General features: G+C 38.1%; 1 protein-coding gene and 1 long non-coding RNA gene across 2 annotated transcripts in view; both read right to left on the bottom strand.

The window, feature by feature from the left end:
* The window catches only part of LOC142046610 (uncharacterized), a 404,232-nt gene that overhangs the window by 4,917 nt on the left and 377,744 nt on the right, over positions 1–21,571 (bottom strand). The gene's annotated exons all lie outside the window — the stretch shown is intronic.
* PPM1B (protein phosphatase, Mg2+/Mn2+ dependent 1B) overlaps positions 1,830–21,571 on the bottom strand; it is a 111,903-nt gene continuing 92,161 nt past the window's right edge. Inside the window, 4 exon segments of the mRNA XM_032774983.2 lie at positions 1,830–2,911; positions 9,348–9,405; positions 10,662–10,773; positions 21,106–21,113. Of these exon segments, the coding sequence (XP_032630874.1) occupies positions 2,606–2,911; positions 9,348–9,405; positions 10,662–10,773; positions 21,106–21,113 (484 nt within the window). The 3' untranslated portion in view covers positions 1,830–2,605.

Below are 21,571 nucleotides of genomic sequence, written 5' to 3'. Positions count from 1 at the left end.
CCTGCAGCAGTGAGTGAAATGTCAAATTAAGTTACATCTAACCATAAATTAATCAGTTTGGTTTTAAAAGTTTTTTTTTTCTAGCAAGAGTTTAAGGATATGTTGTACGCATGTGTAAAATTCCTATTGGTTTTAGACGCCTAAAATCATCTTCTATTATTGCCAAATATATTTATCATCAAGCAAGCAGTAGGCAATGTATCACAATCTGGACACTGTAGGGAAACCTAACAGTCTGGTAATACAGATAAAACTGGAAAAGTTAAAAAAAAAAAAATACAAATCCTGTAGCATATTGCCCAACTGAAATTACTTCCAAGCCACAGAGCTGCAAAAGCCTTCCAACTTGGTAAAGTGAAATAAGTAACGTCTCATACAATTATTTGTACTCTTTCATGCTTATATGTTAAGTTTTGTTAAACCATAATGTATCTTCAGAGTACAACTACAATCCCATGCACCTCAGGTACATATATTGATTTGCTGAAAGAATCACTTTTTCCTTGTTTTTTAGGGCTAAAAGTTCAACAAAGATGGAGTCAGTATGCCTGAGGCTGGTAAAGATACTGTAACACAGGCAATGCTAAGAGTGGCAATATCAGAAAACACAAAAATAAACAAGTGATGGAAAACTCTAATATCTTTCTGCCCATTTCACAAAATGTTGGAAATCCACCAGAATTTTCCCCTTGTATTGAAGAAAACTGATTAAGTTTTTTCCCCCATTTTTTTCAGAATCAAAAGCATTTTAGTAGATTTGTAAGGCTACCACGGATCTTCTAGATCTCCAGCACCCTACAGGAAAAGAAGAGGAAAAATATTAATACTCACCAATACAAAAAACTACATCCATAATTAATTGAATTTTAACAACATAATAAAGTGTAACACGAGCAAGTAAAAAATGAAAGAAATGGCCACGTTTTCTATACTAATTTACACATACACCAAAATTGCTTTTTCCATGTATCTCTCTGTCCACAGAATCTCTGGAATTCATCTCTGGAAGCAGCATGACTACCGATTAAAAGTTTAGCTATGCTTTTCTCTTACAGAACATATTAATGCAATAAAAATAATGCACTGCAATCAATGTAAATAAAAACCTAAACAAATCACCCGGTGTATTACTCCATCAATCCATCAGCTAACCATTACTTAAAAAAAAACAAACAAACAATGATATAAAAATCTGTGAAATGCTAAGGAAGATTTCTGAACTCTTGAAAGAGAATTTAGCAAGAGGTTCTCAGAGGATCTTACTCACTGAGGTAGTGAACTTTTATTTATATCTTTGTTGGATAATAAAAAGCTATAATTTTGTGCAAGTGCTTCAACAACTGCAACCAAAATATAATAGAAACTGTGACACAATATCTTTGTCACTGCTGACAATGGCATACTTTTAAGAATGGCATTTCAGAGATAAACTACAGGCAGTCAGATTCACACTAACGTAGTAATAAGCTAATCTACTTGAAAGTGTGTATGTGCATGTGCGTACACAAAATGAATAGGAATATAACACAAATTGTAGTATATAACCTAAAATACAACAGCATGTTTGCCTCAATTTTATTGTAGTGTTTAATTTAAAACTATGAAATATTGCTAGAACACAGATTACAGTTATGATAATAAAAACTCCCAGAATATTTGTAGGAATAGCTAGTTTAATACTGTCAAGATCCTTGTTGTCTGTTATTAACAGTAGCTACAAATATTTCCAAACCATGACTAGATAATTGGTATTTCAAATGAACTTTCAAAAAGCTTGAGGTAGCATAATATCAACAAAATTACTTAAAAAAAGTCAATATGCATACAGATATTATTCCACATCATATCTTTTATTTGGATGTAAACAAATTTTTAGAGCTCCACACTAAACACTAATTCTAAGTACATATTATTGTCTGATATACATTATGCTATAACTATGGAATAGTGAAGGATACAGTTCGAGAAAATAAGTAAGATATTCACACTGAACAGAGGATACAGTCTAAATTGAAAGGTCCATACATGGAGGAAAAAAAAAAAGTGGCATAAATCCTAAAACAAGTGAAAAATTATTTTTGTAACTATGATAATGTGAACTATATACAATTCAAACAAACATGCAATATGTAGGATAGCATGCTGTGAAATAATTCAGTTCAGAAATTTGAACAAAAAGGTATATTTGATTAAGATGCCAATTAATATATGTAATGTAAAGTATTAAAATTCAGCATTCACTAGGAATGAGCTTACAACACAAAGAAAAAACTTGCTTTGCATCTGTCAAAAATCCCTATCACTGGTGCCACAGGGTTTTAAAAAAGTAAAACCTTAAGATTACCAACTACCAATAAGGTAGATGTCCTGCTTCCTGCTCCACATAATATAAAAAATTACATTTTGTTTATTAATCCAAACTACAGTAAATAGTAACTTTTAAATTACTCAAAAAAGGATGACTTTTCATATAAAAAGTCTGTACATATAAATGACGGTACAAACAAACTAACTTTCTAGAACAGATGCAACAGTGTGCTGACATATGAATACATTACAACAGCTAGGTAAAGCTATCAAATCAGCTATGTGCAACACAAAGACATTACACCTGTTTATCACTCATCTCATTTCTCCCTGAATCTTCATTAGAGCTCCGCATTTCAGCAAGATGATTCTCAGATTCTGTTTGGGTGTCTGCCACTGGGTCACTGGGTCCAGCAAGATTATCAGAAGTAGATGCTGTAGCTGGTTCAGCAGTGCATTCTTCTCCCTGTATTTTAGCTAGCCTGTAACTAGTTAGCATCTCCTCCAGAAGGTGGCGGTAGTTGCCCCTATGATTAATTCTCATTTGCCTGAGAGCTTCCACCAATTTCCCCTGTGTTCCACTTTCCTCAGGTTCGCCAGGGTCCTTTTTTTTTAAGATTCAAGACCCCAAAATCAGTAGTTAAACTAGGATATTTTAGAATGATACATATATTTTAAAATACATGATATAAAAAGTCATTTCTGATTGAGGAAAAGATCTGAACTTTATGCCCTCTATGCATACATAAAAATACCTTAAGTTAACAACATGCATCCTAAAATTAAGTTATTTGATTCACGTTTATTTTAGAATGGGCATTTAAGAAAATGCCTTGTATTTAAGTTGTTTCTATTAAGATTTCCAGTATTGACAAACATTTCAATCTACTTTATGTGAGGCACAAAGAACAACATAAAAAAAGATGACCCCAGAATAAATCAGCCCTTAGTTCAAACTATGTCCTTTGATGCACATAGATGTCTGACAGTCATTGACTTCAGTGGAAGCCAAAGAGTGAAGAACTTGGCCATTTAAATTGACACTAACTATTGAGTTAATATTTTAAAATGTAAAGTACTACTGATTCAGTAGCAATATACACCTTATGTGAACAGCTTAATTAAAAAATGTTTACTGCCAATAATGTATGCTGTAGTATCAGAATTCACTTAATTCATAAGTAACACTTGAAATCTGATTTTATTCCTGCGTACAATCCAGAAGGTAGAGGGCCAAGCTACTGCCAATCAGCATCACAAAGATACTGTTTCACAAAAACTCCAATGATCTAGCAATTTTTCTTCCCAAGCTGCTGTCAGGAAAATGAATATCCAGAGTATCTAGCTAAAGCCAAATCCAATAACCTAAATTTAGGCACCCATCTTGAATTGTGGCCTTTGATGTGGGAAGGAGTACAAGCTGCAGTAGCACTGTAGACTACATCAACCAAATGGGTAAAGCAAACCAAAAAACCCTCGTTAGTCTGTGTGACGGTGTTTAGTGTGCTTTTGCCTGGAGAAAAAGTTGCATGGCTCTCAGGTCCAAAGTGGCTTTTTTAAGTTCTGGATCAGTGCCAAAACAGTTCTGATGCTTGGAGGGACAGAAGATATTTTAACTATTGATGCCTCACTAACAATCATGATAGTAATAGTAGCTAGATATCACTGGAAGACTGGTGATTCTCACTACAAAAGACATTATAGGCAAATCATCCTGATTGCCATTTATGCTTTCCCACTGCCTCCTTCAATTCTGATCTGATTTTAGTTGCCCCTATTCTTGAGATCTTTCAGAGCTGTAACCAACATGGTAAGCTATCTGAGAACTTGGAATCCTAACCTTACAAATGTCAAACAATATCTAATTCTAGGGGGGGTCATGAAAATATTGGTTGCCATAACATCTCTTTTCTCTAACCTTCAATTCCAATAATCAGAATAACTTGGTTTCAAAGAGTGGGCGTCATTTTCAAAATTTGTTATTGAATATAAAACTGTAAAATTTCTTTATTTCAGAGAACATAAAATGTTAATATTTGAAACTCCACTAAGGTTTCCTGTCCTGTGAAATTTGAAACACTTTTCCAAGGTGGCCAGTACTGACAGTTCAGATTTCTGCATTCAAGGGGAGCTGCAATGTCTCAAGCCATGGCTACAACAAGGGACTAGAGTAACACAGCTACAGTGCAATAACTATGTTAGCATAACCCCATAGTGTAAATGAAGCCTACAGTGACGGAAAGGGTTTTTCATTAGGAATACCACCTACCCAAGCGATGGTAAGGTAGGCTGACAGACGCATTCTTCAATCAATCTAGCTGCATCTACACTAGGGATAACTATGGCACTCAGGTGTGGCTTTTTCACACCCCAGAATGCTGTAGCTATATCAACCTAATGTAGACTGGTCTCTAATCAGTACACAGTGTAAGTATAAAGAACTACTGAAAATACAGCCACTTAAAAAAACAAACAAAAAACCCCCAATATCTGAGAACAATCCAACCTCTTTTTTAAATTAATAAAATAACTCTTCCTATTACATTTTAGCTAGCCTCTAATGATTTTTTCTGGTAGTATTGTAACCTCTTAAAATAATTTTTGTAAGTTGTTTCCATTTTAAATCCTTCAGCTACAGCATTAAGAAAATCAAATGCAAGTTAGTAAAAATGCATTATACTATTCGTTTAGATTGCAAACCTTTTGGTGCAAGGGTCTATTACATGTTGGGCACTGATTACTGTATAGCATCACATACATTTATAGTGCTATTAAGAAGCAGATCTTCTCTCCACCTTCCTATCTATGGAGATCCTTGTCTACAACAGAAATGGTGAAATTACTACACAAGAGTGCTACACAAGGGCTCCGTAACCAAGCATGCCCCTAGGGATCAGTGATCATAGAATCATAGAATATCAAGGTTGGAAGGGACCTCAGGAGATCACCTAGTCCAACCCCCTGCTCAAAGCAGGGCCAATCCCCAGATGAGCCAGGGTCCCAACTACTCCACTCCACATCAAGTAACAGTGCACAGGAGTCCAGTGACTACAGTATCTCGGAGGCTCCAATACCACCCCAAAACAACACTGCAACATTATAGGGAGGATTCCTTCCTCCACAGATCTCTTCCAGTGCAGTGTAAGCACATATAGCAGGGTTAGACAACCAATGGCACGGGTGCCAAAGGCAGCACACGAGCTGATTTTCAGTGGAACTCACGCTGCTCGGGTCCTGGCCACCAGTCTGGGGGGCTCTGCATTTTAATTTAAATTTTAAATGAAGCTTCTTAAACATTTTAAAAATCTTATTACTTTACATACAACAATAGTTTAGTTATATATTATAGACTTAGAAAGAGACCTTCTAAAACGTTAAAATGTATTACTGGCACGCAAAACCTTAAATTAGAGTAAACAAATGAAGACTCCGCACGCCACTTCTGAAAGGTTGCCGACCGCTGATACATAGGCTGTGCACTGTGTTAAGGATTTGCTCTTAAGTTATTATTTAACAGAAATATATTTGAGAAATTAAATAGTTACCACAAGAAAGTGCACGAGACCCGAGGACAAAATTCTTGAGTTTGACTACAATTTAAATAAAAGCCTTTATAGCTGTGAAAAATATAAAAACATTGTATTTTGAAAAAAATTTATAAAAGATGCTTTCTGAAAATTCTTGATTCATCACGCGATAAAGTTCATTTGTCATCAAATGAAGAGTACTTTTTTTATTTAAGCTGTTCACACTACAGTATTTGTTACAACCCAGACACCTGCTCAAATGCAAAAATTCATATAAATATATCTTTTACTTTATAATTGCATCAGTTCAGGTTTTATCCCACACCATATTTTTAATGTAGAGTCAACAATATATATGCAGTGCAAACCATATCTATATGACGACTTTATCAATACTGTATAATTAATTATAAGGAATGTTGATAAATACATTACGCATCACTAAATGAATGATTGAAGATTTCTGAATGTTGTCATAAGTAAGGCATTTCAAAGATTGTTTTTAATTTTTAATATAAAGCTCTGCTTTTGCTATAACATCACGTACACTAGGAGCATTGTGATATTTCATTCTGAAACACACTTTACAAGCCACCACCAACTGGGTGTGTTGTACTTATCCAGCCCTTTCCTTTGGTATCTGCTTGAATGCAGGTTTGTAGGGATACTCCAGTTATGCTATCACAACACAGAGAAGAACAGAAGCATTTTAACTAATAATGGAATTATTCCTTTTTCAGTTTTTTTCTCTAAGCATCAAGCTCAAGAGACTGAAGGAAAGTCCAGGGGCTAGGGGGGCGAGTTTAGCAGTGACCTAGAGCAGTGTTTCTCAAGGACCGGTCCATGGACCAGAGTTGGTCCCTGCCTGAAACAGTTTAGTAAAGCAGTAAGACAGTCCCTGGTATCAAAAAGGTTGCAAAACACTGACCTAGACTATCAGGTTCAGCACATCACATGAACTACTATGCTCAGCCTCTCTTACGGAGAAAGGAAAGTACCTTTCATCTACTGGGGTACTATAAAGAGGTGTCAGCTCTGTTGTCCAATGGCAGCACTGAATTTTCTCCTCCCTTCAAGTCCTTCTGGGACATATGAGACAAGGACAGAGAAGGAAAATAATGCTGTTGCCAAATGAAGTAGATACTCCTATCAGAGAAACAAACTCGATCCTTTACCTAGTGTGGCTGACGCATTAAACTGCAGTCCCAGGTCTACCTGATCTCTTGGTCCTCCAATACTCAAAGATCACAGAGATTTCCCTTAATATAGGGATTTTATTCAATTCTAGCAGAAAAGAACACTATATTTATATAGCTCAAAAAGTGCATTGCACTGTATTGTCCACAGTTCTGGGATAATACAGTATTCAATGTAAATATAACCTGTAATAGTAAGCCTGCCCTCCCTTTGTTTTTACTATGCCCACCAAACCTGCATTTGTGTAAGAATTAAACAATTAGTTTAACAAAATACAAATAGATAATATTTAAGAACTGATGAAGCAGGTCCAAGACATTTCTTGAGATTCATCACTAGCTGAGAAATGCTTAACATATTTGTTTACTCTGGTTTTTGCCTTTGTGGAGCTATACAAATTATAACAATTTGGTCCTTTGTGTTTTCCTTTGAAAGTCTTTCTTTGTCACAAATATGCTGCAGCACCAGCAGACATTTATAATTATCTGACAGAGAAACCAGATTATTTTTTTTTTCATTGCAAATGTTCTGAATTGGGTGCTTTAACTAATCCTAAGCATTTTCATTTTTGGAAATGGGTAAAAAGACACTGAAACAGAGACAAAAATCTAGTACTGCAACTGTTAGGAGTCATGGTGGGTTGGGAGAATGCAGAGTTACTAAGGAAACAGCAGATGTTTGAGGATATAAAGATAGCTGAGACACTTGGAAGCATGCTGGTTTATTTTGGGAGGAACTGTGGCATAGTTTGAAGGGATTAAGGATGTAAAATTTAACTCTAACCTTTATGATCTAAGACAAAAAATATAATATAAACTACAAATTTTAGTTTTTAAAAAGACAGACATGACAATGAAACCATTAGCTATTTATCTGTATTGCAATAGCACGCAAAGGCCCAAATCAGAATCGAGGCCCCCAACTGTGTTAGTCTCCATAAAGGCATACAAAGACAGGTCCTGCCTTGAAGAGCTTGCAATCTAAGGCCACATCTACACTAGAAAGTTTTACAGTAACTTTATTGCTGGCATACAGCTGCCAACATTGCAATTGCACATGCACTCTTAAGACAACACAACATACCAAGCTAACGGCCAACAGAAGGGAAGTAGATGGAGTGAGGCGAGAAAGACAGTGATAACAATAAGATCATATAATTACAGAGGCTAGTTATATGCACAATTAGATTCAGAATAATTTCAAAGTAGTTAAAATAAATAAATAAAATCTGACATCCCTACCTACCCTTTCACCAGAGCCTTCACTTGCTGACTGAATTTTTTTAGGCATCTCAGCATGCATGGTTCCTGGAGACCATTTAGAGAACAGGGTAGTAGCTCTACAAATTAGCTTAGGGAATGAACCCTATGGGTAAGAGTCAACATTTCGCTAAGCAATGAGAAATTATCAGTAACTTTTAAAAGGCTATCTAAACAAGTCAAAAAATTATTTTAGTCTCCTATACAAGTCTCTAAATCAATCTGTCACCACGGAGCTGACTGACATGGAATGACTGTTACAATTACTTTGTAAAACAGATGCTAAAAAAGTGTAAATTATAAATTTCACATTTATTCCTTACTCAATCCAGTAATGCAGTAATTTAAGCAGTTATTGCAACCCACTATATTTCATAGTGTTGAACTTTTTTTTGTCTAATTGAATGTTTAAAGATTTGAAAGCTCACGTGTTCAGGAGTTGAACAGATAGGTGTAAATAATTCATTAAAAAAATTAAATCAGGAATGAACAAAGAACTTGTTACTTTCATTCAAGTGTAAATTATACTAGTTCTAAACCATTTCACAAAAGATCTTCAAAACTGAAATACGCTAACCTTCACTGGAATCATATGTGCAACATGCTAAAACAAAAGTGTAGCCAGTATTGCTACAAAGACCCTTTTCACTTAGTGCACACTCAACAGAAATTTTCTACGTGAATATGATTCTTACAAGGACACAGAATTTGACACTAGATTTTCAAGTACAGGGCACGTAACAAAATTACAATCTCATTACTTACTTCAAAGCCAGAGTACATTTAAATTACCAACAGCTCCTAAAGTAAGTTCCCATATTGTGGCTCCATGGTCTTGAATGAAAAGCAGAAGCAGCCATTTATATTAAAAATTAATTCTTCAGAGCACACAACATCACTGTCCCTTTAACAATAAAATTCTTGAACATTGATGTACATGCAAATATATATCAAATATTTAAATACAGGTTACTTAAATTTTGTTCTGTACCCCACCTGCATTGAAGTATTATAGTTTCGTTATTAGTGAAGTCTAAGACCCCAAAGTAAAACTTACCCCATCATTCTCTCTGTGTGGATTCAGCCTGTTATACACAGCTTCTATAATATTACGCCTAAAAATGAAGAAAAAAAAACAAAAAAAACCTTGTAATATAGCAGCGAAATGCCATATACATTTGAACATCCTACCAGACAAATAAAGAGATATTTCGTGTCTAAACTTCTGTTTGTCTACCTTGCATATAAAGAGTTCAGTTAATAGTAATGAAGGATTTTTCAAGGCTTAGGTTTGTATGCTACCAATGTTTTCCTCTTCTGAATTTTTGCTTCCCAGCCCTCCTCTCCTCTCAGGTTTTTAACCTGCTACATCTTCAGAGTTGCTTGAACATTTCATAAATTCCCACCATGTACATGCAGAATGTCCCAAGTTTTACATCTATACTTTCAGCTTAGCCCAGCAGTCTAAGAATTCCTAAGGTGAGCAGCAATTCTTACCATAAACAAACTGTGAAATGTGAAAATATATATTTTAAAATTGGCATTTTTGAGTCTTATGCTGGGAAATGATACCATGTATGGGAATCCCAGTGTAGAAGATTTTAAACAGGTCTGTACCTTGGCTTACTAATGGCTTAAACAACCAGAACAACAGTTCACTAAAATTCTCTCTTGGGCTCATACTGCTAGTGACTCAAACTAATCATTAGCAAAAAACCTGGTGTCCCATCTATAGGCTTGCAAAAAAACTGGTGTCCCACCATAGGCTTACCTCAATTTTTCCTAAAACATCATTTTAAAAAACATTTCACAATTTTAATACTGAAAAGTGCTTTCTACCTTTCAAACTTTCAGGCTGACATGTTAAACAAAATGGAGGCAATTTTTCTTTGAAGAGGCAAGTTACGCTGGCACTGATCCAAGTACACATTGGGCCCTGAGGCCAAAAATTCAGAGTAGCATGAATATTGCTCAATTTTCGATTTTATCACTTTCTATAGATAGTGAACAAATATAAAGAACTAAAAATCTAAATATGACAAATTTTATGTCTTTAAATGTAATTGTATGGGGATGGTAAACCAATATGTTATGTATCAAAATAGTCTATTTTTTTCCCTATTTGGGATGGAGTTGGGGGCTGGTAGTGGGAGAATACAAAGTATTGCCTGTATTTTCTGTAGTGCAGACAGAGAACTAGTTTAATATATGAAAAACTGAGCAATGTTAAATGTTTTAGTAACTTAAGTTTGTACATCATCTTTACAAAAGATAATCAAGTCTTCAGTTAATGAAGAAACATGTTGTACTTGTATTTGTAGTCAAAATTACAATTACTAAAAGCCATAAATTGTTCCAGCACTGTACTTACTTGCCCGCTAGACCACCTCCAGGTGGTAAATTTGGGATATTCTCTGCAGATAAAATGCGCATTACATGAGCAAGATCAGGCATTCCTTCCTCACCCGACTTCTCCATAATTTCTGGTTTAAAACAAAAGAAGTCCTAAGTATTAGTTAAAAATGAATCAGCTGCAAACAGTAAAATAAAATCCAAGTTCTATTATTTTAGTACGGAAAAAGATTAAGATTTTTTTATTTTGAAATTTAATTTCCCCATTGTACATAAGCAACATTATTCATATGATGGTAGGTAGGCCCAGTCAGGATTGAAGCCTGTTGCACTAAATAGAATGCATTTCCAAAATAACCAGATATACTTTACTAAAACATTTGGCAATCTGAAATTTTTGAATTGCTGTGTATGTAATGCTATGTTACATGAATTCTTTTCAGAAAGTAATTTACCTTAAGGACTGCTCATATGAAAAGTCAGAGCTGTTACAAGGCAAGGTCATACCACTTGTATCTATTATCAGGTATACGCAAATTACCATAAACAAAACACAGGGAGAATAAAAGCCCCTTGTGGATGGTATAGAGGGGTTTGATTTTCCCTTTTCTGCATCTGACCAGAGTGGAGACTTGTTGGAATAAAGGAGAGAGATGTACCCTAGATGTAAACAGGTCACAGTGAATTTTAGGTCAGATCCAGAAAGCCTTGTCATCTCTTAAGAGACTGCTCAGTGTAGTGAAAGATAGTGCTTTTAGCACGATTACCCTTTTAGAACCTTTGCTATTAAGAGGACAGCCTGTGTATCAAGGCAAACTGGATAACCGTCCTTCTAGACCTTATACAAGGTATGCTGATCACTTGCACTCTGCGCATAACTACAAGAAATCAATAAATATTTCCCAATGTTCTGGCATAGGAAAGGACAGTTTCTCTTCAGATTTCTTTAGTTGGAAGGAATTCCGTTTTGGGTATGCCTACATTATCCATCTCCGTAGCAGTAGCCTGGTGCACTAGGCCTTGTCTTATCTTCCTAAGAATTGTGCTTTTTGTGGAAAGGAGAAGAATATAAGAATGCAATTTTACCTTCTTCTGAAAAGAGATTTCTTGGATCAATGCTGCAATTTTCTTGAACCCACTGAAGAAGGCCACAGAAGTCCCAAAGGAGATCAGATAGGTGAGTAAGGCTTCCACAAAGAGTGTGAGGGGCTGGTAGGTCTCCTCAGAAGGCTGAGATATGGGGTGGGCAGGGGGGCGGGAGGGCAACAGCTCATGCATCTTCTGCTTTCTGTTGACCTTAGAGAACAGTGCTGTCCCACCAAAGACTCAGCATTGCTGCACCTGGCAGGTTGAAAATTTGTTCCAACAACAGGAGGGGAACCTGATGGGGTCTGGGATAGTTTGGAGCGTTTCAAGGAATGGGAGATCAGTGCAGGTGGAAAGAATGCTAGTGGAAGCAGACTAAGCTATATTGGGGAGACTGATCATACAAACTGGCCACTGTATCTGGAGACTCCGCAGATTGACAAACCCTACTCAAACCACTCTTTAGCTGGGAAATGCTTGTAACTGGTAACACACAATACACAACTGCTGCTGCAGCTCCCTGAAGAATTCCACTACTGACTATGAATGAATATGGAGAAGAAGAAACTGCTGACCAGAAACTGGGTCCCACAGGTGTGGAATGGGACCCAGAAGTGAAGGCAGCAGAAAAAGAAGGAACCCAAGATAAATATTCAAAGCGATTAGATGAGAAAAACTATTGAAGGTGTTAGTTTGCTGCTGGAGGCAGCAAAACTGGCATTTAAATTCCAGCCCTGGATTTTAAAAGCCCAAAGCTAGTGCCTAGAAAAGAGAAATTTGTATATACTTCTCTCCATATAGGAATTGGCAAGATTTAGGCAGAAGTGGCTCTGGACTGACAGAGGAACACTTCAAGGGAACAGAAGAGAAAGTATGAAAAAACAGAGCACATATATAAATACTCCAACCATAAAAAATGGTTATATAGTAGACAAGGAAAAAAATTATACCAAGCTACTATCTTCAAAGATATTTGGAAAATCCTAAAAACAAAAACTGTACTACTGCTTACACAAGTATAATGAGGTGGCAAGGTTTTGCTGTTGGCCTCACTTTTAGGGACTTCTGGAAAATGCTTCTTGATTCCTGTTTGCCCACTGTGGCTCTTGTCTCTTATTAAATACCAAAGGAGGTGGCAGTAGCTCACTTAGCTGAGGAATTTTAGGAACACAGACATTCTAAAATTCTATTTGCGGAATGATGTCCAATGAAATACGTTTTGTATAAAATGTTGGCAAGGGGTGAGAGCAGGCCTGGTTGGGCAAGGAGACTGGGATTGGAATGAGAAACCTGAGAAGTGAGAGACGGGAACAAGGAGCCAGAAGTGGGAAAGAGACTGGACTGATCCAAAGATAGCTTGGGTTATGCTTGGAGGAATGGGCAGAAGAGTCTGTGACCAGCTGAAAACACTCCTCTCTAGAGTGGGAATGGAACCCAAGATTCCTGAAAACAACAAGGAGTCCGGTGGCACTCGTTTTTGTGGCTACAGACTAACATGGCTATCCCCGATTCAAGATTCTTAAGTTTCACCATTCTTCTACTATCAGCAAACATCTGTGGAAACCCTCTGGCACAGTGTCCCAACCCTTCCAGTTCATGGAGGAAGACAATCTAAAGCTTATGCAACAATAAATTTGTTAGTTTCTGGCCTGGTCTACACTATGCGTTTAAACCGAATTAGCAGCGTTAAACCAATTAACCCTGTATTCGTCCACACAACGAGGCCCTTTATATCGATATAAAGGGCTCTTTAAACTGGTTTCTGTACTCCTCCCCGACGAGAGGAGTAACGCTGAAATCGGTATTGCCATGTCGGATTAGGGTTAATGTGGCCACAAATCGACGGTATTGGCCTCCGGCTGGTATCCCACAGTGCACCACTGTGACCGCTATGCACAGCAATCTGAACTCGGATGCAGTGGCCAGGTAAACAGGAAAAGCCAACCTTGTGAATTGTTGATTTCATTTCCTGTTTGCCAAGTGTGATCTCGATCAGCACGGTGGCATGCATCACAAATCCAAAAAAGAGTCCGCATGACCTCGAAGATACTGATCTAATCGCTGTTGGGATACAAATTTTCTATCAGCCTCCGTGTACAGAGACGACGATGCCAAGCATTTGAAAAGTCTCCAGGCTATAAAAGGGGGGGGGGGGTGGGGGGGGGGAGGGGGGGTGGGGGCGGGGTCGGGATGGGTGTGTGAGGGGCGGGGGCGGGGGAGGGGGGAGGCGCGGGGGGGAGGGGGTAGGGGGTGGTGTGGGGGGTGAGTCGGGGGGGGGTGGTGGGCGGCGGGAGGGGGGAGGGGTGGTGGGGGGGGGGTGGAGGAATGGGGTGGGGGGGGGCGTGTTGGGGGGTGCGGGGGGGGGAGGGGGGGCGGGGGGGTGGGGTCCCAGCAGGATCAGCACAGTTGCGCATGACAAACGATAACGGAAAGCCACAGAATCAAATGGACGCTCATGCAGGGAGGAAGAGAGGGCACTGAGTACTCCACTATCCACAGTCCCACAGTCTTTTAAAAAGCATTTGCATTCTTGGTGATCCCAGTGCCTGTGGTCAAACCATGTCCGCATGGTCAGTTATATTCTTGTCAATTACCCCCCATCGCCCCCGTGAAAGAAAAGGGAAAAAATTTTTTCTTGACTCTTTCAATGTTACCATATGTTTCGCATGCTGCTGGAGAAGCAGGCTGCGCATCTGAACGCGCATCCTCTCCCCCTTCCCGGTGGCAACGTACAGTGCAGAGACTGATACTGCCCTCCATCATCCCTGGCGTGCTTCTCTGCCTCAGGAGCGCGGGCCCTGGTAAAAAATAGGATGACTCCTTGTCATTCCTGCAGTGGTACAGATGGCTGGTAACCGTCTTCATCATAGCACTGGGCTGAGCCCAATCAGCTTATCCCCCACTTCACATTCAAAAAAAACTTCTTACCGCCTGCTATCTAGCAGGGTGCTGGCTCCCTCTCCCCCCACCGATTTAATCCTGCCTGGACTATTATAGCGCTGGGCTGCCTCCCCCTCATTTTCATCTCACTAAAAACTCTGTGTTTCTCTATTCTGCACCTATACTACACACAATAGGGACCCTACAAATGCTAGCCCAGATGTTGGAGGACAGCAACGGGCTGAACTCGTGCAGGCCCCCCTAGAATGCATGCAGTCATCATTTGCCGGGATCTGAACAGAGCACTGTGCTCTCTGTTCTTAGTCATTTCCCTATTCTAGCAGACTGATCTATTTTTTCATACAACATAAAGAGGAATGACCGGAGTCATTCCCATTATGTCTTTGCGCCCCCAAACCAACCTCAGCGAAGGCCAGCCAGAACCCTGACAGCAGCAGACAGTACCCACATGATTAACCGTTCATCTCATTGCCAATTTACACTGGCCAGCAGACGGTACAGAATGACTGATAACCATCCTCTGCTTACCTTTCAAAGCAAATGAATGCTGCTGTGCGCTGCAGTACCCCTCTGTCAGCGCATCCAGAACACACATGTGCCAGTGAACCAAAGCAAATGTGCTCCCTGTTGCCCATGCTATGGCATCTGCAAGCAACCAGAGAAAGGCACAAAATGATTGTCGGCTGTGCTTTCAGGAGAAGGACATGAGCGACACATTTACCAGAATCACCCGCACACTGTTTTTGCACATCATGCATGGATCTCAACCCAGAATCCAATTGGCGGGGGACTGCAGGAACTATGGGATAGCTACGGGATAGCTACCCATAGTGCAACACTCCGGAAATCGACGCTAGCCTCGGTACGTGGACGCACCCCGTCGAATTACTGTGCTTAGTGTGGCCACGTGCACTCGACTTTATACAACCTGTTTTACAAAACTGCTTTATGTAAAATTGGAATAATCCTGTAGTGTAGACATATCCTCTAAGATGCCACAAGTACTCTTATTTTTACTTCTATCAGCTACTCTATTAGTTCAAGTGCCTAAGGTCTGTGTAGTGAATCTAAAGATTCCCAACACTGCTGCTGACCCATGTGAGTATCAGTATGTTGTCACATGATGGAATTTGTTTTTTCAGTTTGCTCTTTTAAAAATGTAGGAGATTACACAAAGAATCTATCTGAAAAACAGCATTTTTCAATTTCACACTCAAAAGCTAGGAAATGCCAGAATTAAAGTTGCCTGTGCAACCTCAATTTGGCCTTCTTCTATGTATGCATTAGGGGAAATTTAATTAAATGATCACATTATCTTTTCTATAGAGCTGCTGCTTGACTGTTTTTTTAACAGGCTTTTGTGTGGCAGAGTATACATATGCTCTACCACCAGATTTTTGAAGCAAGGCATTTCAGCCACACGTCAGAGACTTGATATTTCTTGCCTATTTTCATGTCATGCCAAGTTCCAGATGAATTGGTAATGTACAGGATATATACTAGGTTAAAAAAAACTGAAGCAGTTAACATTTCTAGCTATGTGTGCATTAAAAGGGAACAAACAGTAATGAACTGAAAACAAACTGAATATAGATGTATAATAAATGATTAGCCATATTTGAGGGGGGGGGGGGAACAAAAAACAAAAACACATTTCCACTCCTCAAGAAGGAACTAAAAAAAAGTTAGTTATGATTATCTGCCAACTAATATACTTTACACTGCCTAGTAGGCTTTGAACTGGATCAAGAGAAAAGTATAGTTTTGAATTAGGAGTAATTCATTATCAAAGACACTAGTTTTAAATAGTGACTGTATAAAAATGGCATCTTACTTGTAAGGTTTTTTGTTTTGTTTTTTGGTGTATTCAGAGTAAGATCCTTTGTATTCCTGCAGACCCAACCTAGCTAAGGCTGAGTAAGTTGGAATCTATTCTGCCTCATACATCAACACTTTACTTACTAGGACACAATCATTTAAACCTATGCAACCCAAGAAAGACAATTATGTGACATAAAAACCAAGTACACTACTTTTAAAACCCTTTTTTAAACAAGGCCTAAAATTTGGGCCAAAAAGATGTAAGTGTTCTTTAAATCCAGAGTGTGTATGCACTCAATTAAGAATTAAATAAAATATTTGTTTTGATTTAAATAATAAAGACACCTATACAAGACTCTGGGCACCCTAACACATAATTAATACCACAACAAATCCTAACCAGCAGTAAAATAAATATTCAAAGGAGAATTCTCTCAGCCAGCCAGCTAGCCACAAAAACAACTCATTTCCAAACTGTCGTCATTTCAGGAAGTATACCTCCAGCTCTCAATCAAATATATGTTTTGCTGCATGCCCAAAAAGTCATAAAATACAGGATATTCCCTGATTCTTGTAGCACTCACAGAGAATGATGCCCTGCCAACATCTTTTATAACTATGGGATTCCAGCTGAAGTGCTTCTGCTGACCATAGCTGCCGCAGTGTGGCATAGAGAGAGAAGATACACCAGACAGGAAAGAGCCAGGCCATTACTGTATAAATCCAATAGTTGAAAGCCTTTGCTTCATGGGTCATAAGCAGAATAAAAGCCATTCCATATCATGAAAAGTATCAACAAATGACTACCACGCTAATCAAGCCATCATTTAACTACCAGAATATGATGTGCACTAAAAATAAGGAAAGTTATTCACAGCAACACTCCCTTTCTTTAACTAAACAAAATAATTATCTCCCTCACACCACACTGTGTCCCACCAAATAACTAACTCAATGTATTAAATCAAGTTATGTCCCTGTTTTTTCTCTCTCTAGGGCCCCATCTGTAGCTTTTCTTAAGAACACTTGGCAGATACCCTACTATTTCTAAAAAATGTTAATATTAGCAAACATAGCTAACTTCTCCCCCACCCCCTGAATAATTTGTCTCATGCACATCACTTGTTTGCCAAAGTTGGTTTGTTTTGTAAAATGAATCACCTGAAGAGCTCCCATTAAAATGAAGAAACTAAAATATTTGAGATAGTTAGCCATGTTCATTGTTGGATAAATAAATTATTGACCTTGATCCATCAAATGCAACTTTACAAATAGACTTCAGAACTACTCATAGCTTGTGCTTTTGCAATATGGTAGAACACACTGTAGATGTCATGATACAAAAGTAGCTATATAACAGTTACAGTAGATAGCCCCCTTTAAAAACAATCTCAGACCCAGCTGAAAGCGTTAAGTGATTTCTAAGCAGTGCACTGAACACTTGAGAAAGGCATATGAAACAGTCAAATCAAATTGTAAGCACATAGGGTCACTGAACTTTACTAGTAAGCCCTAGAACAGCTTGATTTTTACAGACCATTACATACCACACAATTTAATGATGTGTCCAAACCTAACAAGAACCATACTCTTCACTACTTTGGGGTTTTATATTAAAAGACAAACTGCGATTTAAGACAAGATTATATCCACATCACCATCCTTAGCACACTAAACAACCACTAACATAAAAATAATGTCTTGGTTATCAAATTGAGCTAGTATCCCATTAAAATCCACAGAAATTCTCTAGTGAGTGGACAAAAATGCCATTTCTATGAGCTTGACTTAAGTGCTTTGCTTCAGGAAGTGTATTTCTCAGTTAAAAGGTCCGGTATATTTAGAACTCACAACAGGACAATATTTACTTCAAGCACTTTTATTGAAAAGTGCCAATATCTCAAATATAAAAAAGAAAGTAATTTAAATTTTTATAGCCTCTTAGCTATCACAGTTTAATACACCATAGAAGAGCTCTTTTAAAAACACACTTGGAATATTTTTAACTTGGGTATTTCATAAGTAAAACAAATGCTACATCATTCTTAGACAATTATCTTTACACCACTTTCGCAATTTAAGAGATTTTATGGAGACAGAACAAGCAGAGCTTAATAAAAAAGTGTTATAAGATTTATGTGGTGACTTAACAGGGGGCAAAGTCAAACAGTCTTCCATTTAATAAACAATGTTGTTGGTTTGTTTTTGTTTTCTTTGCAGTTTAGTGTCTTATTTCACATTCTAACACTTCTAAGATCTATTATACTTATTTGAACAGAATTATCCAATATCTTTTCTTTATAACTCTAGTTTGAAATTAAATACAATACAAAACCATACTGCTTTTATTTTTGCTGTTGAGCGCACTTTCATACAATATTTTAATTGGCAACATGTATTTGCCATCCAGTACTCAATGGCAGTTTCTACCAAGTTCTTTCTCTGAGGATGCAGATAGCATTTTAAAATTTGAAAGCACAACTACCATTGTACTGCCCCTCATAAATGTTAGCTTTATTAAATGTTATTTCATAAAATGACCGATGTGATTAGAAGAAATGTATCATGTTCTTTTGTGTCCATCTGGTAGAGAACAAATTCACACAGCCTAAGTTAATTTCCCTCCCCCTGCCCATTTCATTCTCTATTTTCCTTCAATTCCTTTTCTTTGCAAAAATCTTAAAACAAGAAAAACCCAAACAAGCAAAATGACAAAGCTTGTATTTCCTATTCTTCAAATCTTTATATTTTCTTTTCCCGTCCCATTCCCTCTCACCCCAGAACAGATTATTCTCTTTTCCTGCAGATCCCATACCTGTCCCCTCAAACACTCAGGGATGGCTACACTTGAAATTTCAACGCTGCCCGGCAACGCTTTGAAGTGTGAGTGGGGTCGGAGCGCCAGCGCTGGAGACAGCTCTCCCGCGCTGAAAGTAAACCACATCTCTAAGGGTGAGCTGCGGCGCTGAGACGCTCGGCGCTTCAGCGCTGCAGCACTCAGACACTGAGGCTTTACAGCGCTGTATCTTGCAGGCGCCAGGGGGTGTTTTTCACACCCCGAGCGTGAAAGTTGCAGCGCTGTAAAGTGCCAGGTAGCCAGCCCCCCCACCTTCTTCTTAGCTCCTCCCTCCTTAACGCTTGTCAGTGGAAGCAGAGGTCACTTTTGTTCCCATATAGAAACAGATGACCAGTAGCTGAATGGGACCAAGTCTTCTGATATGGAAGCAATGGTAGAAAGATGCCAGTGTTAATCTTGCGATACTGGATCTCTTCTCTGCTAATTCCCTTTTTGTTCTCTGCTCCTGACCTCATCCTTTGGAAAAACTATATCTTGACTCACTCTTGGGCTATGATTCCTGTCTCTGCTTTCTGTGAAGTCTATGGAGCAGTGCCTCTATGGACTGGCAGAATTAGTAACCCCTGAGGCAATTTTAACGTACATATGGAAACAAAAGACACATAAATACGTACAACTGCAAGTTCAAATTAGTCTGAAATACAGGCACATGTTAACACCTATCATGTTGAAAAAATCTGATCCCAGGCAAGTAAACCCCACACTAAACCCGTTTCTAAATACCACATGTAATTTAACTGTAGCTGAAATTACTGATTATGCTCCATTCTCAAAGACTAGTCCAGGTCCTGCATGTTTTTCCCCTCATTGTCTGCATCTTGGAAACACAGAATTTTACTTTCTTGGTACACTCCGATTACTGGTTTATGAGGAGAGCATTAAAAAAAATCCACTCTGCTGAGGAGAGGGGAGCTTTCCTTGGTGAGTGCCATTAAATTCTGCAAGATCCATTTTTCTTTTTTTAAAAAAAAACAAAAACAACAAAAAAAGATTTTAGTCCTTATGGTTGCAATGAATCTTGAAAATATTAACTTAGTATAAACTGCTGCTGTGTATTCTTAAGCCTGCAGACGAACAGCTCACAGTATCTCTGATGTTACTCAATTTTGTCACACTGAGGCAGAGTAAAAGCTGACCAAAGACTTGCCAGTTATCACTGCTGATATTGAGAATCCTGTGCCAAGCAGTGAATTGAAAATATTAGTTTTTTTTCTGCTGTAACTTTTCCTTAAAATCCCACATTTATTTTATTCAACTACTCCATCATGTCTCATATCAAAAGGGACTGTTAATTAAAAATACTGGTTGAACGATGAAGATACCACTTTCCAATTCTTCATTCCAAAGAACAAAATAGTACTCCTGCTGCAATCCATTGGACCACCACCACCTCTCAAAGATCAAAGACCTTAGATTATTGAGAGAACTCATCTCCTTCAGCTGACAACTAAGTAATTTGTTTTAAAATAAGGTCAGTTATATTTCACTCTGTTTGGATAGGCAAATCTTTATGTATTTATACGCTACTCTGAGGCCTGATCCAGCCAAGCGCTTAAGCACATGAGTAGCTCCGCTGGCATCAATGGGATGAGACGTGCTGAAAGTTAGGCACATGTTTAAGTACCTTGCTGAATTTGGGCCTGAAAAACAATCACTACAGTGATTGTGAACATGGGAAGACACAGTCTTACTGACCATTATAACAGGGCATGAGTACATCAAGAATATACCTACATAAAAAAATACTAATAAAAAAATCCACTAGGAAGCAGGAAGTCAAACAAAAAGAGTGGGTCACCTGGCACTCTCTCACCAGCAACCCAACTCTTCCATTTAACAGGCTGGGACTATAAAGTGTATTAGATTGCAAAATCAACTAAATGACTTTCACAAATTACCAATTCTTGCACTCTATTCTCCAGAGTGCATTCTATCCAAAAATGCATGCAAAACTGGTGAGAGCAATTAGCCCTCTTCTGATGTTTTCTTAAAAAGAGGCTCCTTCTCATTTACAAAGCTGCTACTTTTTTTTTTTTTAAATATTCAACCAATTGTTCCAAACTTGACACCAAACATATTCCTCGTTGAAGAGTAAATACATGTCACAACGTAAACTTTAAAGACAAATTATATAAGTTATCTGGACACAACAGACACAATGGAGTCAAACAATTTTCCCACACCCAGATAGCAAACCAACCATCTGAAGTGTCTACTTCAAGCTCCCACAAAAAGTCTACTTCTGTCCTATAAATATTTGATGA

Source organism: Chelonoidis abingdonii, chromosome 3 (genome assembly GCF_003597395.2).
Source record: "Chelonoidis abingdonii isolate Lonesome George chromosome 3, CheloAbing_2.0, whole genome shotgun sequence".
NCBI classification, from domain to species: domain Eukaryota; kingdom Metazoa; phylum Chordata; order Testudines; family Testudinidae; genus Chelonoidis; species Chelonoidis abingdonii.
This window is presented reverse-complemented; position numbering and strand designations above follow the sequence as displayed.